This window comes from Notolepis coatsorum (assembly GCF_963971535.1).
Source record: "Notolepis coatsorum genome assembly, chromosome: 2".
Taxonomy (NCBI): domain Eukaryota; kingdom Metazoa; phylum Chordata; class Actinopteri; order Aulopiformes; family Paralepididae; genus Notolepis; species Notolepis coatsorum.
The window spans coordinates 200369475-200387536 of NC_140166.1; the positions used below are offsets into that span (position 1 = coordinate 200369475).

The 18062-nt window shown below is 41.2% G+C and overlaps 1 protein-coding gene across 1 annotated transcript; it reads right to left on the minus strand.

Moving 5' to 3' along the window:
• Positions 1–42: 42 nt before the first annotated feature.
• LOC311223691 (vitellogenin-like) lies at positions 43–9868 on the minus strand (the record flags this gene model as incomplete). The annotated part of the gene is made up of 27 exons (XM_084308463.1): positions 43–155; positions 251–412; positions 582–747; positions 843–937; positions 1051–1145; positions 1502–1675; positions 2468–2619; positions 2792–2998; positions 3085–3210; positions 3301–3345; positions 3464–3750; positions 5354–5540; positions 5640–5759; positions 5842–5943; positions 6397–6521; positions 6615–6712; positions 6799–7016; positions 7104–7322; positions 7417–7493; positions 7764–7840; positions 7995–8152; positions 8253–8400; positions 8492–8640; positions 8732–8893; positions 8977–9228; positions 9332–9483; positions 9829–9868. The coding sequence occupies 27 exons, from the start codon at positions 9866–9868 to the stop codon at positions 43–45; spliced, it is 3906 nt and encodes a 1301-aa protein (XP_084164589.1).
• Between the last annotated feature and the right edge of the window lie 8194 nt (positions 9869–18062).

Consider the following 18062-nt stretch of genomic DNA (forward strand, 5'->3'; position numbering starts at 1 on the left):
CGATTAGTAAACCGATTAGTAACTATTCACTCCATCAGAGCTCTAAGAACACTGAGCAGTGCATCTACAGGCCACGTGGGCTTCAGTGGCCTCCCTCACGTCCACACTCTTCTCATAGATGTTGGCCAGACCCTCAGGGCGATTCAGGGGAGAATCTGAAATGGCAAAGAATGCAAAGCGTTTGAGACCAGCAGCAGAAATGTATAATGTTCACTGAAGTTAAATCTACCGTTCTTCATGTGAGACTCACCGACGGGCAGGCAGTGGAAGCCAACGATGACGGGAGTGGTCCTCACGGCCAGGCAGCCGGGCAAGCAGCGCAGCACAGGCTCAACAGAGTAGCATTTGGACTCCACACCGTGGACGATCATCTGTTTCTCCAGCTTCACAGATTCCAGCTTGATATAACATTCTGGAATGGAGAGGTATGGATAAATCAAACCTAACATTCTTACTATAGCTAAGATTAATGTTAAATGCTGTGTAGTCGAGGAGCAATTGGAGCCAATCTTAAAAGCCTTTTCTTTGTAAGGTGTACTGGTCACTTGCTCCATCCTCCATGCAAAGAATGTAAGTCTTACCAGTAGCGTCACGGCAGCTCTCGGATGGCACAACCCAGGAATGAGCAAAGCTGACAGTGCTCTTGGTCAGGCGTCCGTTAGGTGTGCGGTACTCCTGTCTGATTTCCCCATCAGCCTTTCCACAGAGTCCGCAAGTCTGTCCCTTCATCCAGTCCACAACTTTAATCTGACGAGCAAGTCCAACAACAAAGGATTCAGTTAATTCTTTCAAAACCAATTTCCGGACAAATTAAAGACGACTGCGAGTTCATTGTCATTCACCTTCCATGACTTGGCATCAAAGTAGACTTCATGGAGACCATGGCTTGGAGCATAGAGAGAGAGGCCTTCAGCATTCTGTTTGATCTGAATTGTACCTTTGAACACAGCAGTTGAACAATTTGATAAAGAGAGCACTTCATATTGAGCGACAAAAATAATGTTTTGCTCAACAGTAAGTGAATGTTGCAGTTTAGGTACTGTAGCCTACCTGATGGATGCTGGTATGGCAGGTTAGCCAAAGGAATGGCCAATCCATTAACCTTCACCAGAACCTCATTTTCCATAGGGTACAGGTCAATATCACTAAAAATGACAAACAGTGTATTTACGGTATTATGCAGCAATGTGCCAATATGATTTCAAGTAGGGCTAGGCGGTATGAAAAGTTCATATCATGATAATCATCTGGAACCTTTTGAGATATCGATACAGCCTATATAACTATATGTTCATATATGATCAAATCACAAGATAAATAATCAAATTGTTCATTGCATTGAACTGCATGCTAATACATCCCCTCAAATATTCTGTTTGTGTTTATATAATTAATTTAGATGACAGAATGTGTGAAATGATATCACAATATTCACCTGATACGATACTATTTAATTATTGGCCGACCCCAATTTCAAGTTCTCCTTGAATGAGTAACTTACATGTCAGCAATTTTCACGTTAATGTGGTTCCGTTCAAGAGTGAGGTCCTTCTTCAGCAGAACCATGAACTTCAGTTCTGGGGTGCAGTCCTGAGCCAACACTTGGTAGCAAGAGAGCGGCATCTCGTTCTTGTAACTCCTGCTGTTGAACGTGGTCAGCATGTCTCTGTCCATGCTACATTGAACTGAGAACAACCATTAACCCTTTCACTTCCGCACTACCAAATGGTTAACCCTTTCACTGCGACAATACAGAAGGTTAACCCTTTCACTGTCACACGACAAAGGGTAGTGTAATAGTAAAGGGTTAACCTTCTGTAGTGTGGTAGTGAAAGGGTTAAAAACATATGTTGCCCTTTACCATTTTATTTATGAGCACAAATGAAAGCAACAGCTAATATTACCTGCGGTAGCCTTAGAGAACAAGTAGTGGATTTGGTTTACAATGTTGTCATCGAAGGGGCTCAGACCAGTGATTTCATTAATTGGCACAGCGATGGGGAAATTGATGGCTTTTCTATACATAGTCTCCTGTGAAGAATTGGAAAGAAATATTACTATCAGACGGATCTAAGACGATACCAATTTACATTTTTGAAAACATTAGAGGGAGAAGTTTCCCCTACCTTTGGTGATTTCATGAAAATGTCAAAGGTCTTCTCAGATGTTGCAACCAGGGTCAGGGAAATCTGCCTCTCACTGTTTTGGGCGCTTTTCTCAATCAGACCAGCCATGGCAACTGCATAAGGAATGTACTTGGATGCACTAGTGGTAAAGAACAAAAATAAATTACACATATATATATATATATATATATATATATATATATATATATATATATATATATATATATATATATATATATATATATACACACACACACACACACATTTATATATGTGTGAGAGACATTGTGCTCTATTGGAATATTTTACATGAAATACTGTGGAAGAATTAGAACTCTTACAACATTGCGTATCTCCTGACAAAACGGGGGGCTTCGGGTAGTCTGTCCCAAGACACTCTGAAGCGGGCTGCAGGGTCCGCTCCCATCAGACCAGTCTCCGCTGTCATCATGGTGTTGTATTCTCTGCATTCCACTCCCCAGGCGAGCTTAGCCTATGAGGAAAAGGAGTGGTTTACAAGAATTCAAAAGCTAACAATTGTTAAAGCTCGAATAACACATCCATCTACTGTATGTGGGAATATTGTATTGATGCAGCCTTTCAAGTGACATTACAGTCTATTATCGAGATGTCTATTCTTATTTGTGCAGGAGATAGTATCTTACGTTGACTTTGTGCTTGCTGAGCACCACACCATCCACACAGACCATCCATTTGTCAGTCGCAATCAGAGAGGCTGCAATGATCTGCACTCTGTATTTAGGCTTGTCCAGGTAGGCTGTGATCTGATATCCTTCCATCCTGCGGTCCGCTCTCACAGCACGCGCGATGATAGTCACGAGAGGACCAACAGCACTGCCCAGGAATTTGGTCTAAGCACACAAAGAAATGGAAAATGTTAATTCACCCACAAACTCATACTGAATAATTGGATTCCAAAAAGATTAAAGAGGCCCACCTGTTGGTAGATGGCCTCAAAACTGGCAGCGCTGCTTTTGCTCCTGGAAACTCTGGCCTGGGATCTGGCAGCGCTGCTTTTGCTCCTGGAAACTCTGGCCTGGGATCTGGCTTGAGAGATGGCGGTCTGTAAAACAAAATCCCAAGGAGTTTAGAAAAATGTCTGCTGAATCTGCTAAGCATGTTTCAATCATCATTTAAATCACCAGTCTCCAACCTGTTTCTGGTGGTCCTTCTTGAATGTATGGATGAACACTTCAGCCTGTTTGGAAACAAGATTTTTCCATCAAAATCACTTGCACATCTGTTAATTATTTTTAATGATTAGTCTACATAAAAATGACCTATAGCACCTCTAAGAAATAATCCTGGTGCTTTACCTTGGAGAGACGAGAACGGGAAGAGCTGGAACTAGACCTCGAGGAGGACAGAGATCTGCTGGAGCTCTTGGCACGAGATGAGGAGCTAGAATGAGAGCTACTGGAGCTGGAGGAAGATCTGGCGCCGATCTTCTGACCAGGAACCAGGATTTTCTTGAGCTTCTTCAAAACTGGTATTGCCTCAACGATTTCCTCTTCGCCCAGGGTGATCTGTTTGATGATCTTCTCTGCAGCCTTTGGTCCAACTTGAATCTCCATCTCCAGCTTCTCAACTGCTTCCCCTTCAACTGCAAATAGACATGAATATTGCTACAAAATTCCAATCAAATTCAAATAACGTTGCCCATACTTGATGTGCAATATGCGACAGTGTGGTTGTATGTTTTATTGCAGCTCTTGCCTGGTTTCACCACAGCTATGACTGAATGCTTTCCAATCGCAAAATAGAGAGGGGAGTCTTTAAGGAAGGTTGAGGAAACCTCAAGGCATCCCTTCAGTCCAATGGCTTCATTACAGAAGGTCTGCACAAAAGATGGGGCTGCCTTAATAATGGGCTTCATGTCGGCTTGCTCCATGGATGCAATGATCTCAGAAGACTTGGACTGAAATTGAAAAGGAAAGGAAGTGAAGATCAGGTATATTACAATGTACTGTAGTTCTGTTGAAATATACCTTCAATAATAACTATTCTCTTGAAAAGGCATTTCAAACCAACCTACCATGCTACCAGCAAGTGATGCGGCCATCCTAGATGTGGACTCTCTTGATGTGTATGCAACAGATTGGGCAGGAATCATAGGTGTGATTCGTTCTGCTGGTAGATCCGCTATATTCCTTGCTACAGCAAACGTTTCAAAACTGTGGATGACAATGAGAACAGAAAATAATGGATCTTTTGACCACTCATTTAACACAAGTTGTATATCATCAGCGAAGAGTGTTAGCTCTTACCTTGCGTCTGCTACGTGACTTGGAGCAACAACTGGCAAAATCTCAAACTTAAAGTTGCCTGCGGCAATGTCAAGTCTTGCTGCCATCTTTGCAGGGAGAATGGTGTTGACTTTAGCTCTTGCTATCAGAGCAGCCTGGATGAACTCAGTGTTTACTCCCAGTACAGCAAATGTATGGATAGCGATACTAGAGAGGAGGACGACAGCTTTTTAGTTAAAATGCACTCAATGTGAACGATGATAAATCATTACAACACATTTCTTTAAACGCAGGGATGTGTGATGTGAAGTCTACCTTGGTTTAACAGCAGCCTCCAGCATTATGTCTCTTGTCAGGAACTGTGCCACACTGAAGGTATCGGGCAGGGCTGGTCTCACGATGGCCTTGACTGAAAACACAGCATGCATTTGGTTGTCATTGGATCCTAATATTTTTTATTTGATTTATTAGACGATTGTAACAATACACGTCACGTCAAAACACAATAAAGTCAGATACTTGTTTCCATTGACATACAGTATCACAAAGATCTAAACCATTTGCATTGCATAAATATAGCTACCCGAGATCAAATACAATATGATACTGCAACATTTTCTAAAGGCCAGATTTGTACCTTTTTCGAAAAAGATAGTGACTGCTGATGCTCTTAATGGTCAAGGGAAGTTTGTTCCAGTCCAAAGCTCCACTGTACTACTTAAAGGAGCATTTACCCATGTTGGTTGAAAACCGGGGCAGGTACAAGTCCTCAATACTGGCTCTCCTGTTGTGGGCATGTAGTACATCCCTATGCATCCTAAAAAAACTCAGATACTCAGGGGCCCTGGCATTTGTAATGTTATGTACAAATTGTACAGTACAATGTTAAGCTGGAGCTGCACAAATCTAGCTGTTAGATGTTATTGATGGCTTGCCCTGTGGTAACAGATGTGTGCATACCTTCGACAACTGCAGTAGCCACAGCAGCAGAGTATAGACTGAGCTCCATGGGCAGACCAACCGCCGTGGGCAGGATGCGACGCACCTCAGACACTAGCATAGGCATCGCATACTGGACAGAGATGCCGGCCACCAGAGCCCTAAATGCACTCATTATATTTTCACCAAGGGCGGGTCCAGTGGCGAACTGTTAAAGAAATACAATAATTGATCATTATCTTTGCTTCATCGCCAGACAATCACAGTGATTTGTAATTGGTAGGATTCACTAATAATAATTACATACCGCAATTGCCTGTTCAATAATGGCCTTGTCAATGTTGGCAAAGGCAACCTCCTGTCCAAACAGCTTCACATACATGGAAGCCAGGGGCTTGTTTGCGGGATATGTCCTCCATTCAGACAACTGTGGAAAAGAGAGATGTGTAAACCCAGTGGGCCTCTGTCCAAAGAAGTTGTCATTTGTAATTCTCTTGATATAAACATACAGTCTGAAGGGCACGCCTCATCTTGGTGATCCTGTCGGCGTGCGCCGGGGCGTTGGGGATCTTCAGAAGAGCCTCCTGGAGTCCTGCAGTGTTGATTCCAACCTAAGAAAATAAAGTCAAATAGAAACGTGATCAATAAAACAGTGGCATTTAGACATGATCTACCAACAGCCGTAAAGGAATGTGAATCCCTACCCTCCTTCAAAACCGCTCTAAAAGAGCACCTACGGGTGGCTGCAATTAGAAACTGGCCCCGGTAAATGTCAAAATCCCACTCCCCAGCCCCATCTAATGTACATTTTCTTCTCCTTTTGTTTAAAATTTTTATGATGTTCTCTCTTTCTTACATAGTACTGTATATTTTGTATGTCTCTAAATGTTTTGATGAATTGAAAATGGAGGACCCTTATGTAAACAAGACAAGTATTTTTCTGGTCTTCATCCTCTTAGCAGTTGTTGTATTGAGCTGTACTGTATTGTACCCATTCTGCAATCTGTTAATAAAGTTTTCAATCAATCAATCAAAACGACTGAATTCCTCTTCTTTTTTTCTACCTCAATGACGTCAGCAGCTGCTCCAGCCAGGTAAGCGCGGGCCTTGGCCACAACCGCTTTAGGCAAAATGCTGGCGGCATCATTAATGTAGAAAGCACTGGCGGCGGCGCCCATCATCAAAGGACCTAAAGCAGGGGAACGGTTAGTTATTATGCATTACACAAAAAAGTTATTGATTAACTCATGATGAAGTTGATAGATGCAAACTAATATCTCACTGTAATAATGGTCGAGGTAGATGGCTCTGCTGTAGCGGTTGCTTAGTCTGTCCAGTTTGGGGCTGAGGATCTTGACGGCAACATTGCAAGCAGCGGCGCTAAAATAAAAATTTAGCACATTAGATACAGTATGACAAAATGATATACATGCCAATCAAATGCCATTAAGTTGAAAGGCACTTACACTGCAGCGTAGTCGGGGGCAGTGCTCCTGGTCAGAGCCTTCATGTGAGAATAAGTGAAGCTCACCACCTGGAGATTGGTTTCTGTCATCAGAATGTTAGCGAGAGACATCACCAGAGCCATGGCAGGCTTTGTCTCGAACAGCACAATACAGGTGAGCATACGGAGCTCTGGATGAAGAGCCTTGTTCATGAACAGTTGAACAGCCAATTCCTGGACCTAAATTGGTAAGGACAATGTTATTGCAAGGTTGCTTATGATATACTGTATATTCCCATTTGATCTTTAAGATTATTTAGTTCCTACCTGTCTAGGTTGCTTCTTTGCGATGTTCCTCAGAGCGCAGAGGGCATCGGCGTGAACTCCCATTGGCATAGTAGCGGCAGCACTTCCAAACCCAGGCAGAAGCTTTGAAATTATCTTAAAACTGCCAGGATGGCCGGCGTTACCGAGAACTTTCAGATGTAGGCCAAGTTGGTCAAAATCTCCCTTTGCGACAGCCTCTGGTATAAGGTCGTGGATTGGCTGTGGAGGTTTGAAAATTCATCAGAATTCCTTCATCCAAATATGTGATAATCATGGAAGATGTGTTTATGGTAATGTCATGTCATCACTTTACCTTCACAAGTTCAATAGGGCAGGTGGGATTCTGAGTGCAGAACTTGGCTACCAGGGTACCATAACCGAGCATAGCAACTGCACGCAGAGCTGGATTTTCGATGTGGTTCATAGCCAGGTTCTGTCGGTTTAAAAATATATATATATATATTTTCAAGATTCTGAGATACTTGTAGACTATTTGACTGTTTGTTAAACAATTATTATTATTTAAAAAAAAATTAAGAGCAATCATAGTGTTTACATATAGTTTACCCACCTCAACAAGCTGGAGGGATTCCATGTCAGGAGTCACCATGTGCACAGATGCCAACAGGGAAGGAATTGCTTCAGCAATAGTGATCTCACGTGCAATAAACTTCTCCTTGATGAATCTCAGAGTGAATGAAGTACCAACAGCAGGCATTGCCTCTAGGATCCAGCGTCTGAAAATTAGGATTTAATAAGGAAAAAGTTAGCCATACTCTTATAAAATGTTTGCTTGCTGTGAAGTAAAACTCATTATGGAATTTTGCTGAAGCTATTAGTTCACTTAAGACTATAATGTTTAGAACATTTTAACATGTATTTCTTTGCTACCTGAAAACGGGTCTGGCCTTGTGCTGAGCCCAGATGGCCTCGATGCTCTCCCATCTCGCCTCACGCAGCAGCTGAACCAGCTCCACAAACTTCATCGGGGCATCATGATGGACCTCAGCCATGTTGTACGTGACCAGATGTTGGAGAATCTCCACAGCCTAAGGAGAGAATAGTGATTATCTGTGGGTAATGAAATGGAAATTAAAATAAAAAGATATCCCTGTTTGTTGGAATATCACCCCGGGTCAGTCACTCTACCTGTGCCTCTGGGTTGGTGATCTTGATGAGTTGAAGGGGTGTCCGGAGCATCTCAGGTGCGAGCTCAAACTGCACAGATCCACGATGAATATATCCTGCTACTGGCACGATTGCGGCTTTCACAGTCTCAATGAAGATCAGTGCTTGCCTGTAAAAGGAAATTGATTTAAAATCAATACGTCATATAGATTGAGACTGTACAAATATATTCATCCTTTACCACCAGTTCTCCAACATACTTTGCCTCCATCTGGACAGCTGTAATCATGTTGTCCACGGGAGCGAATTGATGAAGTTCAGTTACAGTTGCTTTCAAGATAAGACCGCCAGTAGCTGTTGGCTTTATGTTGTACTTGTAGGAAGCAGTGCCCCTCAGAAGCGCTCCTCTCTGTGCAGACACAACAGACATGGTTATTAACCTTTGAAACTGATCATATACAATGTTTTGCACTGGAGTATAAAAGCAAAATTGATATTACCTTCTCACACTCAACACATCTCTCCATGTAAGCCATGCCGATGTCCTTCATGATTCTCTCCTGGCACTGGTTCAGATTCTTGGTCTTGATCAGATCGATGCGCTCAGCCTTCTCATCCTCACTGATAACATACTGAGTGTTGCACACACCCTGAGTTCCTGCCTAGATAAAGAAGAAACACTTGAGTGAAACATTCAAAAATACTTTTTGGATCGTAATTGCTCATCAAAATATACAATTCTTACCTCCTGCATTTCATACATGGTCTGAGTCCTCTTGATGTTGAGCTGAAGGATGTTCAGGAGTCCTCTGAAGACATTCAACACAGTTGCAGAGACACCAGCTGGAGCATAGATCTTACCCACAGCACCGTTGGTGTACTCAAACTTGATGGGAGTCAAGAGCTGAGCTGCCAGAGCTGTGGTGAGCTTAGTTGCTGGGATGAAGGGATCATTGGGCCAGATGCCACTGTACTCCGAGAGCATAGGGTCCAAAAGCTACCAGAAAAAAAGGGATCATTTTCTAGGTTTAGTAAATTATACAGTATATAGTAAGACAGAACGTGACCTGAGTTTTGGCAAAACTATTTGAAGCATGTACCTTCAGCAAGAAAGTGTTCTGTGAAAATTCACTGATGAGAACCTTGCTGCTGATTTTCACCCCAGCTCTAGCGAGACCCTCCTCTGGTAGACCGCCCAGGAGCTGAGCTTCATACTGGTACACATAGGTGTTACCGGCAGGGAACTCAGGAACTATGATAAAAATGTTATTCCATGAGAACTCACAAAGAACATTCCAATGGCATGAAAGTAATGAGCATTAATCAAACACAAAAATAAAAGAGGAATTCCAGGCTTAACAGAGATGGTCTGATATCAAAGTATCAAATATATAAGGTTTACTTACCAAAGTTTACTTGGTGGCTCGCTATAAAAGAGGAATAAGAATTCATTATTGTATTTTAATAAAACATTATTATTAATTATGTTGTGGCTTATAATTAGATAATAATAATATTTATAAATATAAAAGTAGTACTAAAATACTTCCTTTTATTAAGTAACACACGCCGGTATAGTAAAGTAAAATACACTTACCCACGAGGGCTAGAGTCAGGGCAAGGACAGCCACTCTCATGGTTAGTGGGATGTGAGGAAATGAGTCTCAGGCTCTATTTTATATGATTTTCACAAAATATTAACCAATGTCTCGATAGCAACGGTGAACTGCAAACAGTGAAAATGATTGGCTTAGCGAAATCCAGAATTAGGGGTGGACACGTGGGTCAAAGGTCAGGGTAACCTGACCCATCATTTCTGTGACACCGGTAATTTCTCACTTCATTCTACTGTGATGATTATCTTCACTGTCAAGATAGAGGCACAGAACATATCGCTGCTATCGGCCGACCACCTTGTCTCTCCAAACTTTAGAAAAACAACCTTGTGGCGACTGCTAACAAAATGCAACTAAGCCTCTAAGTATAGGCTCCTATGACGTGTTCAAAAGAAAACCATTGTGATGACCAGATGCGTTTATGGAGGTTTATTGATGAAACAAAATAGAGTAACAAACAATTATATTGAAATAAGAAAAGAAAAAACGAAATTACATTTATCCCCTGGCCATCAGGATGCTCAATGACTCACCTCCACATGCACACGCTCACTTTAAAGTAACACTCACTTTAAACACTCACCTTAACATTCACTTTAGACACTTTAAACACTCACTTTAAACATTCACCTACATTCACTCTACAGCAGATATCTCTACAGCATATGAGATATCTCTAACATTATTAGTCACTGATGACTTTCATGTACTGCAATAGTAAATTAGCCAGTGCCAAAATAAATTAACCATATACCTCAAAATAATCATTAAGTAGCAGTATTACACACACATTTAAACAAATATCTGGATGTATGATACAATGACTGCAGTGCCTGCTGTTTTTCTATTTGTTTAAATGTGTGTTAACTAACATCATGTAACATGGCTACAACAGTACTACAAATGAGGAATTTTCTTATCTCAAAATAAGGAATCACCCCTGCCTTTGCACATGTCTATGACCTGCTACTGTACAGAGCTACAGAGTGGCGGGAGGAGAGCTGGTGTCCCAACATAATTGAAATGCAAATATTTACATTGCCGTGTTGCAAAGGGCGAGACAGTCTTTTGACACTTAATGTAGAAACATGGCCCATGTGTCAACAGTGACAGTCAGCTTGACCCAGATGGATGTCACTGTGAACTGTTAAAGCTGCAATAGGCAACGTCAGAGAGAAGAGGAAGAGTGAGTTTATAGAGTAAGCTCTGCCTTACTTTTCAGGCCCATGCAGGCTTTCCACAGACTCCCAGAGTCACCGGTAACTTTAAGCTGAATTCAAAAGATAAATAAATGAAATACAATTATATATATATATATATATATATATATATATATATATATATATATATATATATATATATGATTGACTAAAAACAACAGCTCCCTGCATCAATAACCAATTTTTGGCCTGCCAAGTGGCCTGCCAAGTGGTGATCATCATTCCTCGTCAAAAAGTACAGACAATGTGCAAAACCACTTGCCAATCAGTGGCAAGCTGCTTCAAAATATAATTAAACTACAAAAAGGGAACATTGTAGCTAGGTGACATACTAAGGGCTAGGTTTCAAGTTTCAAGTTTTGTTTTATTTGTCACATATAAGGCACATGTACTTTACAGTGAAATTATTGGTCCTGTATGAGCCTCCTAAGATTGTGCTTGATACAGTAAAAAAAGGAAAAAGAATAAAGACCAAACACTATACAAAATATGCAATATACAAACTAAAGTACAAATTGAAGTACAAAATGCTAAAATGAGGTAGGGATGTAGTGCAAATCTTTTAGTAATAAATAGATCAAATATGGTGTAGTATTTAAAGTGTCTAAAGTGAATGTTAAAGGTGAGTGTTTAAAGTGAGTGTGTGCATGTGGATGTGTGTGCCATGAGTGTAGATGGATGGGTTAGTGTGGCATAACCTTTGAGACTAATTAAATGGTCTCCTCAAAAATAGACTCCTATTCAGTTGGATTTGCAACAGGATCCAACTTTGCTTGTTTATTTATTTTTATCCACTTTTTCTCCTCTTTTTCTATTTTTCTCCCATCCCAATTCCACTGTGCCAATTCTTCCCTCCCCTGTCTTGAACGTTGCTTGCATATGCCCCCCACTGGCCGGTTGTAGGGAGGATAGAAGCCTTGCATCACGTGTCCCCTCCGATACACGAGGAGGCAGCCTGTCACATCTTTTCACCTGCCAGCGCGGACTCTCATTGGCGAGGTGTAACGTGTGGGAGGCTCACACTACCCCCGCCATTTCCTGTCTCTGCTGTGCAGGCGTCCCCAACCTACCTGTAGGAGTCGCTGTCCACAACGTCCAGATTACCACCCATCGACTTCCACCCGCTAACTCTGCCAATTGAGTTAGTATGACGGCTGGCCCAAGCCGGAGGCAATGCCGACAGCCGGAGTCGAACCCGGTGTCTCTTGCGTTGGTGACGAGCGCAATGTCCGCTGCGCCACCCAGCCGCCGTAACTTTGCTTGTTTATTAAATCAGAATGAGATATTCGGAGTATACGATCGATCGGGCACAAGCCCAAATCTAAATATGAATTTGGGAAAGCACGGATAATGTGATGGACACAGATCTTCTTATTGAATAAACTCGGAAGAAATAAAAATACAGAACTGCCCTGTGTCTTCGTTTGTACCCATGGAAATATTAGTAATCCTTTTTGGAAAGTTGTGTATCAAAAGAGAGGAAGTAAAAAGGCTATTTGGACTTTTCTCTCGTATCTCAGCTTGCTATCTCAGCAAGGTCTCCCCTACATTTTCAAAAGCCTAGAGAAAGCTTGTCTGAAGCTTGTCTTCAATCATCATCATGATGGTGGAAATATTTTTAACAATATTTGGAATGGTGTCTATCTGGAGAAAAAAAAGAATTGTGATGCATGTTTTTATTCAGTATCTCTGTTACCAGTAACTGCATTTGTATTCATACAATGTATTCAACTCTTGAACAGATACTGTGAGAGTGGGTTTTAAGCAGAGCCCAATCGCTGAACACAGGAGAGGAGAATGGAGCATTTTAAAGGGGTTTTAATGGTATTCCCAAGCAGGCAAGAATTACATCCAGAAATGTACAACAGGTATGAATAGGGGGATAACGGGGGCAGGCGCACTCCAGTGCCACTGCAGACGGGAGAAACGGTTTTGTGTTTGAGAGAGGGAGCTGGAACTCCTCGGTAAGCTCCAGGGGGGTCCAGACAGGAACACGCTGGCACGGAGGTCCTGGGCACAAGAGAGGGAAGTTAGTACAGGGATGATCACACGGGGATGCCTAGCAGGTCTTCAGACTGAGGCGTTGTACCTAGGTAATGATACTAACACCACGACGACTTCTGGTCAGCGTCGTCCGGTTGAAGTAGGGTCCTCATCATCAGGGGATGGGATACAGCTGTGAGGAGTGAGGTGCCTGACAGCGTGTGTATGAGGGGATGAAGTGCAGCTGGGTTGAGTGACAGGAGGTGAAGGGATGCTGACCATATAAGGGCGTGAGGCTTCCGTGGTGGAAGGAAGGGAGGATGAAGAGGAGTGCGTGGTGGGAGGAAGGGAGGATGAAGAGGAGTGCGTGGTGGATGGAAGGGAGGATGAAGAGGAGTGCGTGGTGAATGTGAGGGGAGAAGGAGGGGGAGTGAAGTACGCTCTCGCCGCGATTATGACAGATACATGATATCCATAAATGATATTCCTGGAATTGGCATCAGTGAAGGCTGCTCTTAGTGCAGTAACGTAGGAGAGGAGAGGCGGTGTGCATCTCAGGTTGGTTCTGAAATAAGGCATGCATCTTTACCACATACAGGTATGGCGACAGGTATATTTGTAGCCATGTATTTGTAGTGGAGGTTGGCAGGGTTGCTCTTTCCAAACTGGTATGGAAGGCCTGAAGGAGGAGATTGAAATAGGTGGATAAGAGTAGATGTAAGTAGTAAGACGAAAGGTAAGAAAGTGAAGAAGAAAAAGTACTAGAAAGGCTGGTATACGATGATTATTTCTAACTGCTGTGGCCTGGCTCTGACAGTTTAGCACAACAATGGCGGTACCGGAAACCAATCCAAAAACGCCCCACTTTGAGTTTCGGCCAGTTCTGTTTAAACCGGATACTGTTCAAATACTATTACTCACGCTTTAGCAGCTGGTGGGATGTTACCGTGGCTAGTTGATACTATAATGACTAATTTGTTAGGGGTGTGCGGAGACATCATTATCTCTATCTGTATCTGTATCTGTTCAACCAACACAATTATCTGTATCTGTATCTGTATTCAGATAGAAGACCGGAAGTGGACATGATTTATAACGGAATAAAAAAAGATTTCAACAATTATTGTACTATACAAGATGGGAACCAATGTAATCAAATTAACAAATGAACATTAGATTAAATATCATTGGAAATGCAATTGCTGTGCCTCCAAGGCATCAAATATATTTAATATTGGCACATAATATAATTAATTATGAATATATATTTCTACCTCCTCATACTGTACTTGTCATCTGTACTTGTGCTCTCTCTCTTATTTCTATCAAAACTAAGTTTTATGAACTGTTTGAAGTTGAACCCTGAAGCTCTAAAGCCTATAGACAAAGGTTTGTCTGTTAGATCTTTGCCAATTCTGAGTTTATTCTTTGAGTCAGTATCAAGTGTTATACCTGTAAATAAACAGTACTGTATATTTGTATATCTTGTATGTCATAGATGTCTGAATGTAGCAGTACTGTATATCTGTATGTCGACTCGTGTATGTCATAAATGTTATGATGAATTGAAAATGGGGGACCCTGATGTAAACAAGTTGAAAGTCTTTCTCTGGTCTGCATCCCCTTAACAATTGTGTGTATTGAGCCGTATACTGTATTGTACCAATTCTGCAATCTGTTAATAAAATGTTCAATCAATCAATCAATCAATCAATCAATCAATCAATCAATCAATCAATCAATCAATCAAACCTTTTATGATTCAGGGGAACCTATACCCCTTATTTCTGGTGCAGTGTGAAGTCACCATCATACATTAGTAACATTACCTTTGTGTGATGACTTTATACTTGATATCACAAGTTTGAGTCTTACTTCTCTGGTAGCTCATGTTCCCAAATATTGTACAGTAGCAGGTCATAGACATGTGCAAAGGCAGGGGTGATTCCTAGGCCATATTGTTGGTTGTTCACCTTTAAGGCTGCAGTAGTTGCAGAAGTGTACTGCAGCTAGGGCTACATCATGGCCTGGCAGGGGAACTGTCAGGCCCACAGCTGCAAATCACTACAGAGTGTCCTCTTTAAACTCATTAAAGAGGAAACAAACCTCAGGCACTTTTGCATGGAGCAGGAATAAGTATGAAATACTTATTTCATATTTAAAGAGTTAAAAAGCCTTTATTTAGATATGGCTTCATATGGATATATCTTTATATATATAAAAAAAAAAGAAAAAAAAAGCAGGTCATCATCATGGGGCGACAGTGGCTCGGGAGGTAGAGCAGTCGTCTGGCAATCCGGAGGTTCCCGGTTCGATTCCCGCTCCTCCCGGGCAGCGTGTCGATGTGTCCTTGAGCAAGACACTTAACCCCTAATTGCTCCCGATGAGCAGGTTGGCACCTTGCGTGGTTGCCTCCGCCGTCGGTGTGTGAATGTGTGAGTAAAATGTGAGGAACAAGTAAAGCGCTTTGGATAAAAGCGCTATATAAAAAAGCAGCCATTTACCATGGTGCAGACAGAACAATCTTCATTGTATTATATCTGCACAATGGAATACACTACATGTTACATTACATGTTGATGATGGAGCACCTCCCAAAATGTACCAATATATCATATCAGCCTATCATGCAATTAATGTGTACATATATTTGACACAGGCACCACCAGAGATGTTGGGCACCATGAAACAATAATCCATTGGGCCCCACCATCAAAGGTCACCTCAACCCTGCTGTAATCACACCTCCAGAACCCAATCGACCTCCTCAAAGCTTTAAAGACACCAGGGAATGGCATTTTGAGGCCATCAGGCTTCCATAGCGTGACACATATATGATATTAGAAAGGATTTGATTTGATTGTTCAAAAGGGGGCGTTTCACAACAAAGCTGCAGGCTTGCTAGCCTAGCTTGCACATCAGGCATGTTATTTCCCCAAGGGGATAAATAAAGGAATATCTTATCTTAAGATAAGGAATATCTTATCCTATCTTGTGCAGTAAGCTAAAGCTATAGCCCGACCATTGCTGGTCCACGGCTGTATGTTATCCCTTGGATCTAAAACAGAAAGAAATACCTCCCACCGAAAATAGCTTATAAAGTCACTGGGTCTCATTCACCAACGGACTTAAGACAAAAGATCAGACAAAATTTGGTCCTAGCTCCACTTAAGACATTTTCGGGCCGATTTTGGGATTCATGAAGTGTTCCTTCTCCAACTCTACAGACAATAATAATAATAATAATAATAATAATAATAATAATAATAATAATAATAATAATAATAATAATAATAATAATAATAATAATAATAATAATAATAATAATAATAATAATAATAATAATAATAATAAATATGACAATATATGTATGATACAACATTTTGTTTTACATTTACTCAAGAGGCATTGTGATGTCCGAAAATAAATAAAAACACTACACCAACACTGCAAATGACAGTGGATAAATAAATAAGAACTAAAGCTAATTGCGTGGATATAGCTAGTGGAATACACACACACACACACACACACTGTATAGCCTACGTGTGTAATGAATGAACAGTAGGCTTACATTATTCTAATTACTTGTCTCATTAGGAGATAGTAGATACTGTATGCGCTGCCCTATAGTAGTACATACAGTATGTACAGTACACATCTTAGCATGACTCTGCACGGCATGTACACAATCGTTTTCAGTCAAGCGTACCACCGCTTATCAATTTCCTAACATTTCTCAATTTCTTTATTTCCAAACCTTTATTTGAACTCAAAAAGCATATAAAGCATATCAAATCAAATGGAGAGTGTCGAATACTTCATCATGTGAAAAGGGATGAAAGGAGAACTGAGGGGTATGATCCTGTCTATATCAACAGGAAGAAGTCTGATATGTTCTCGATCAAACAGGTTCCCAGCTACTGAAAAGTGTTTATTAAATGCAAGATACATTTCATCCTGGCTAGAAATAACACAATGAGCGGGTTAACTGCCTTCCAAAACTGAGCTGGGTTTGTGTAGGAACTTGTAATTCAATCTAAATAGTAATCTGATTTTCCCTTTTTCATAGCTGTGGTACATCTGTTTCTGAGCTGTTTGAAGGCAAGTCAGTGTTGTGGATCACCTGAGCATTTAGCACGTGACCAGGCCTTATTCCATTAAGCAGAGTTAGCAGCTCATATGAGAACCAGGGTGCTATTCTATCTTTAATTCTGAGCCTCTTAAGAGGTGCATGTTTATTGATCAGAGAAATAAAAGTATTTGTGAAGAGGTCAAGGCTCAGGGTCACCTGCACATCGGTGGACTCTGCTGTGCAGTGAATGTTGCTATGCTTAATATCATTCATGAAAGCCTGTTCATTTAAACATTTTAAATTCCTTTTCATGACCGTATGTGATCTCGTTTTTTCCATGTTTGCACTCCTCACACATGCAGTAGGACAATGATCACTAACTATTACCTATTCTATTGGAAAATATCAATCAATTAGTGTGGATTTTGAGAAGTCTTTCAAGGTGTGTCTAGTCGGTTCTGTTATAATCTGGGTTTGGTTTATCTTTAAAGCAATATTTCAATTGTTTTTGGTATGGAGACTGAATCTAAAATAGATAAACTTGCTTTGATATATATGACCACTCCACCCCCCTCTGAGCTCGATCCACCCTGTACAGATTGTAGCCCATTAGAGCTACATCTGAATCAACAATGCTTTTCTTAAGCCATGACTCATTTAGGACAAGGATATGTAAGACTGTAACATTAATGCATTCACAGAGGAATTGTGACTAGATTTGAAGCATTAACATTACTGTTAATGTGGAAAGAGTGGAGAGAGCATGATGTATCACTCAGTGAATTTGCTGAAGTCCGAACCGTTTACAAGTTACCAGGACTTTTAACTGTATTTAGGATACTTTCACAGCTAGCTGTGTTCGTTAAAGAATTTAACCGCAGCAGGAACAAAGGACCTTCTCAGTCGCTCAGTAGAGTATCGAGGCATCAAACGCCTG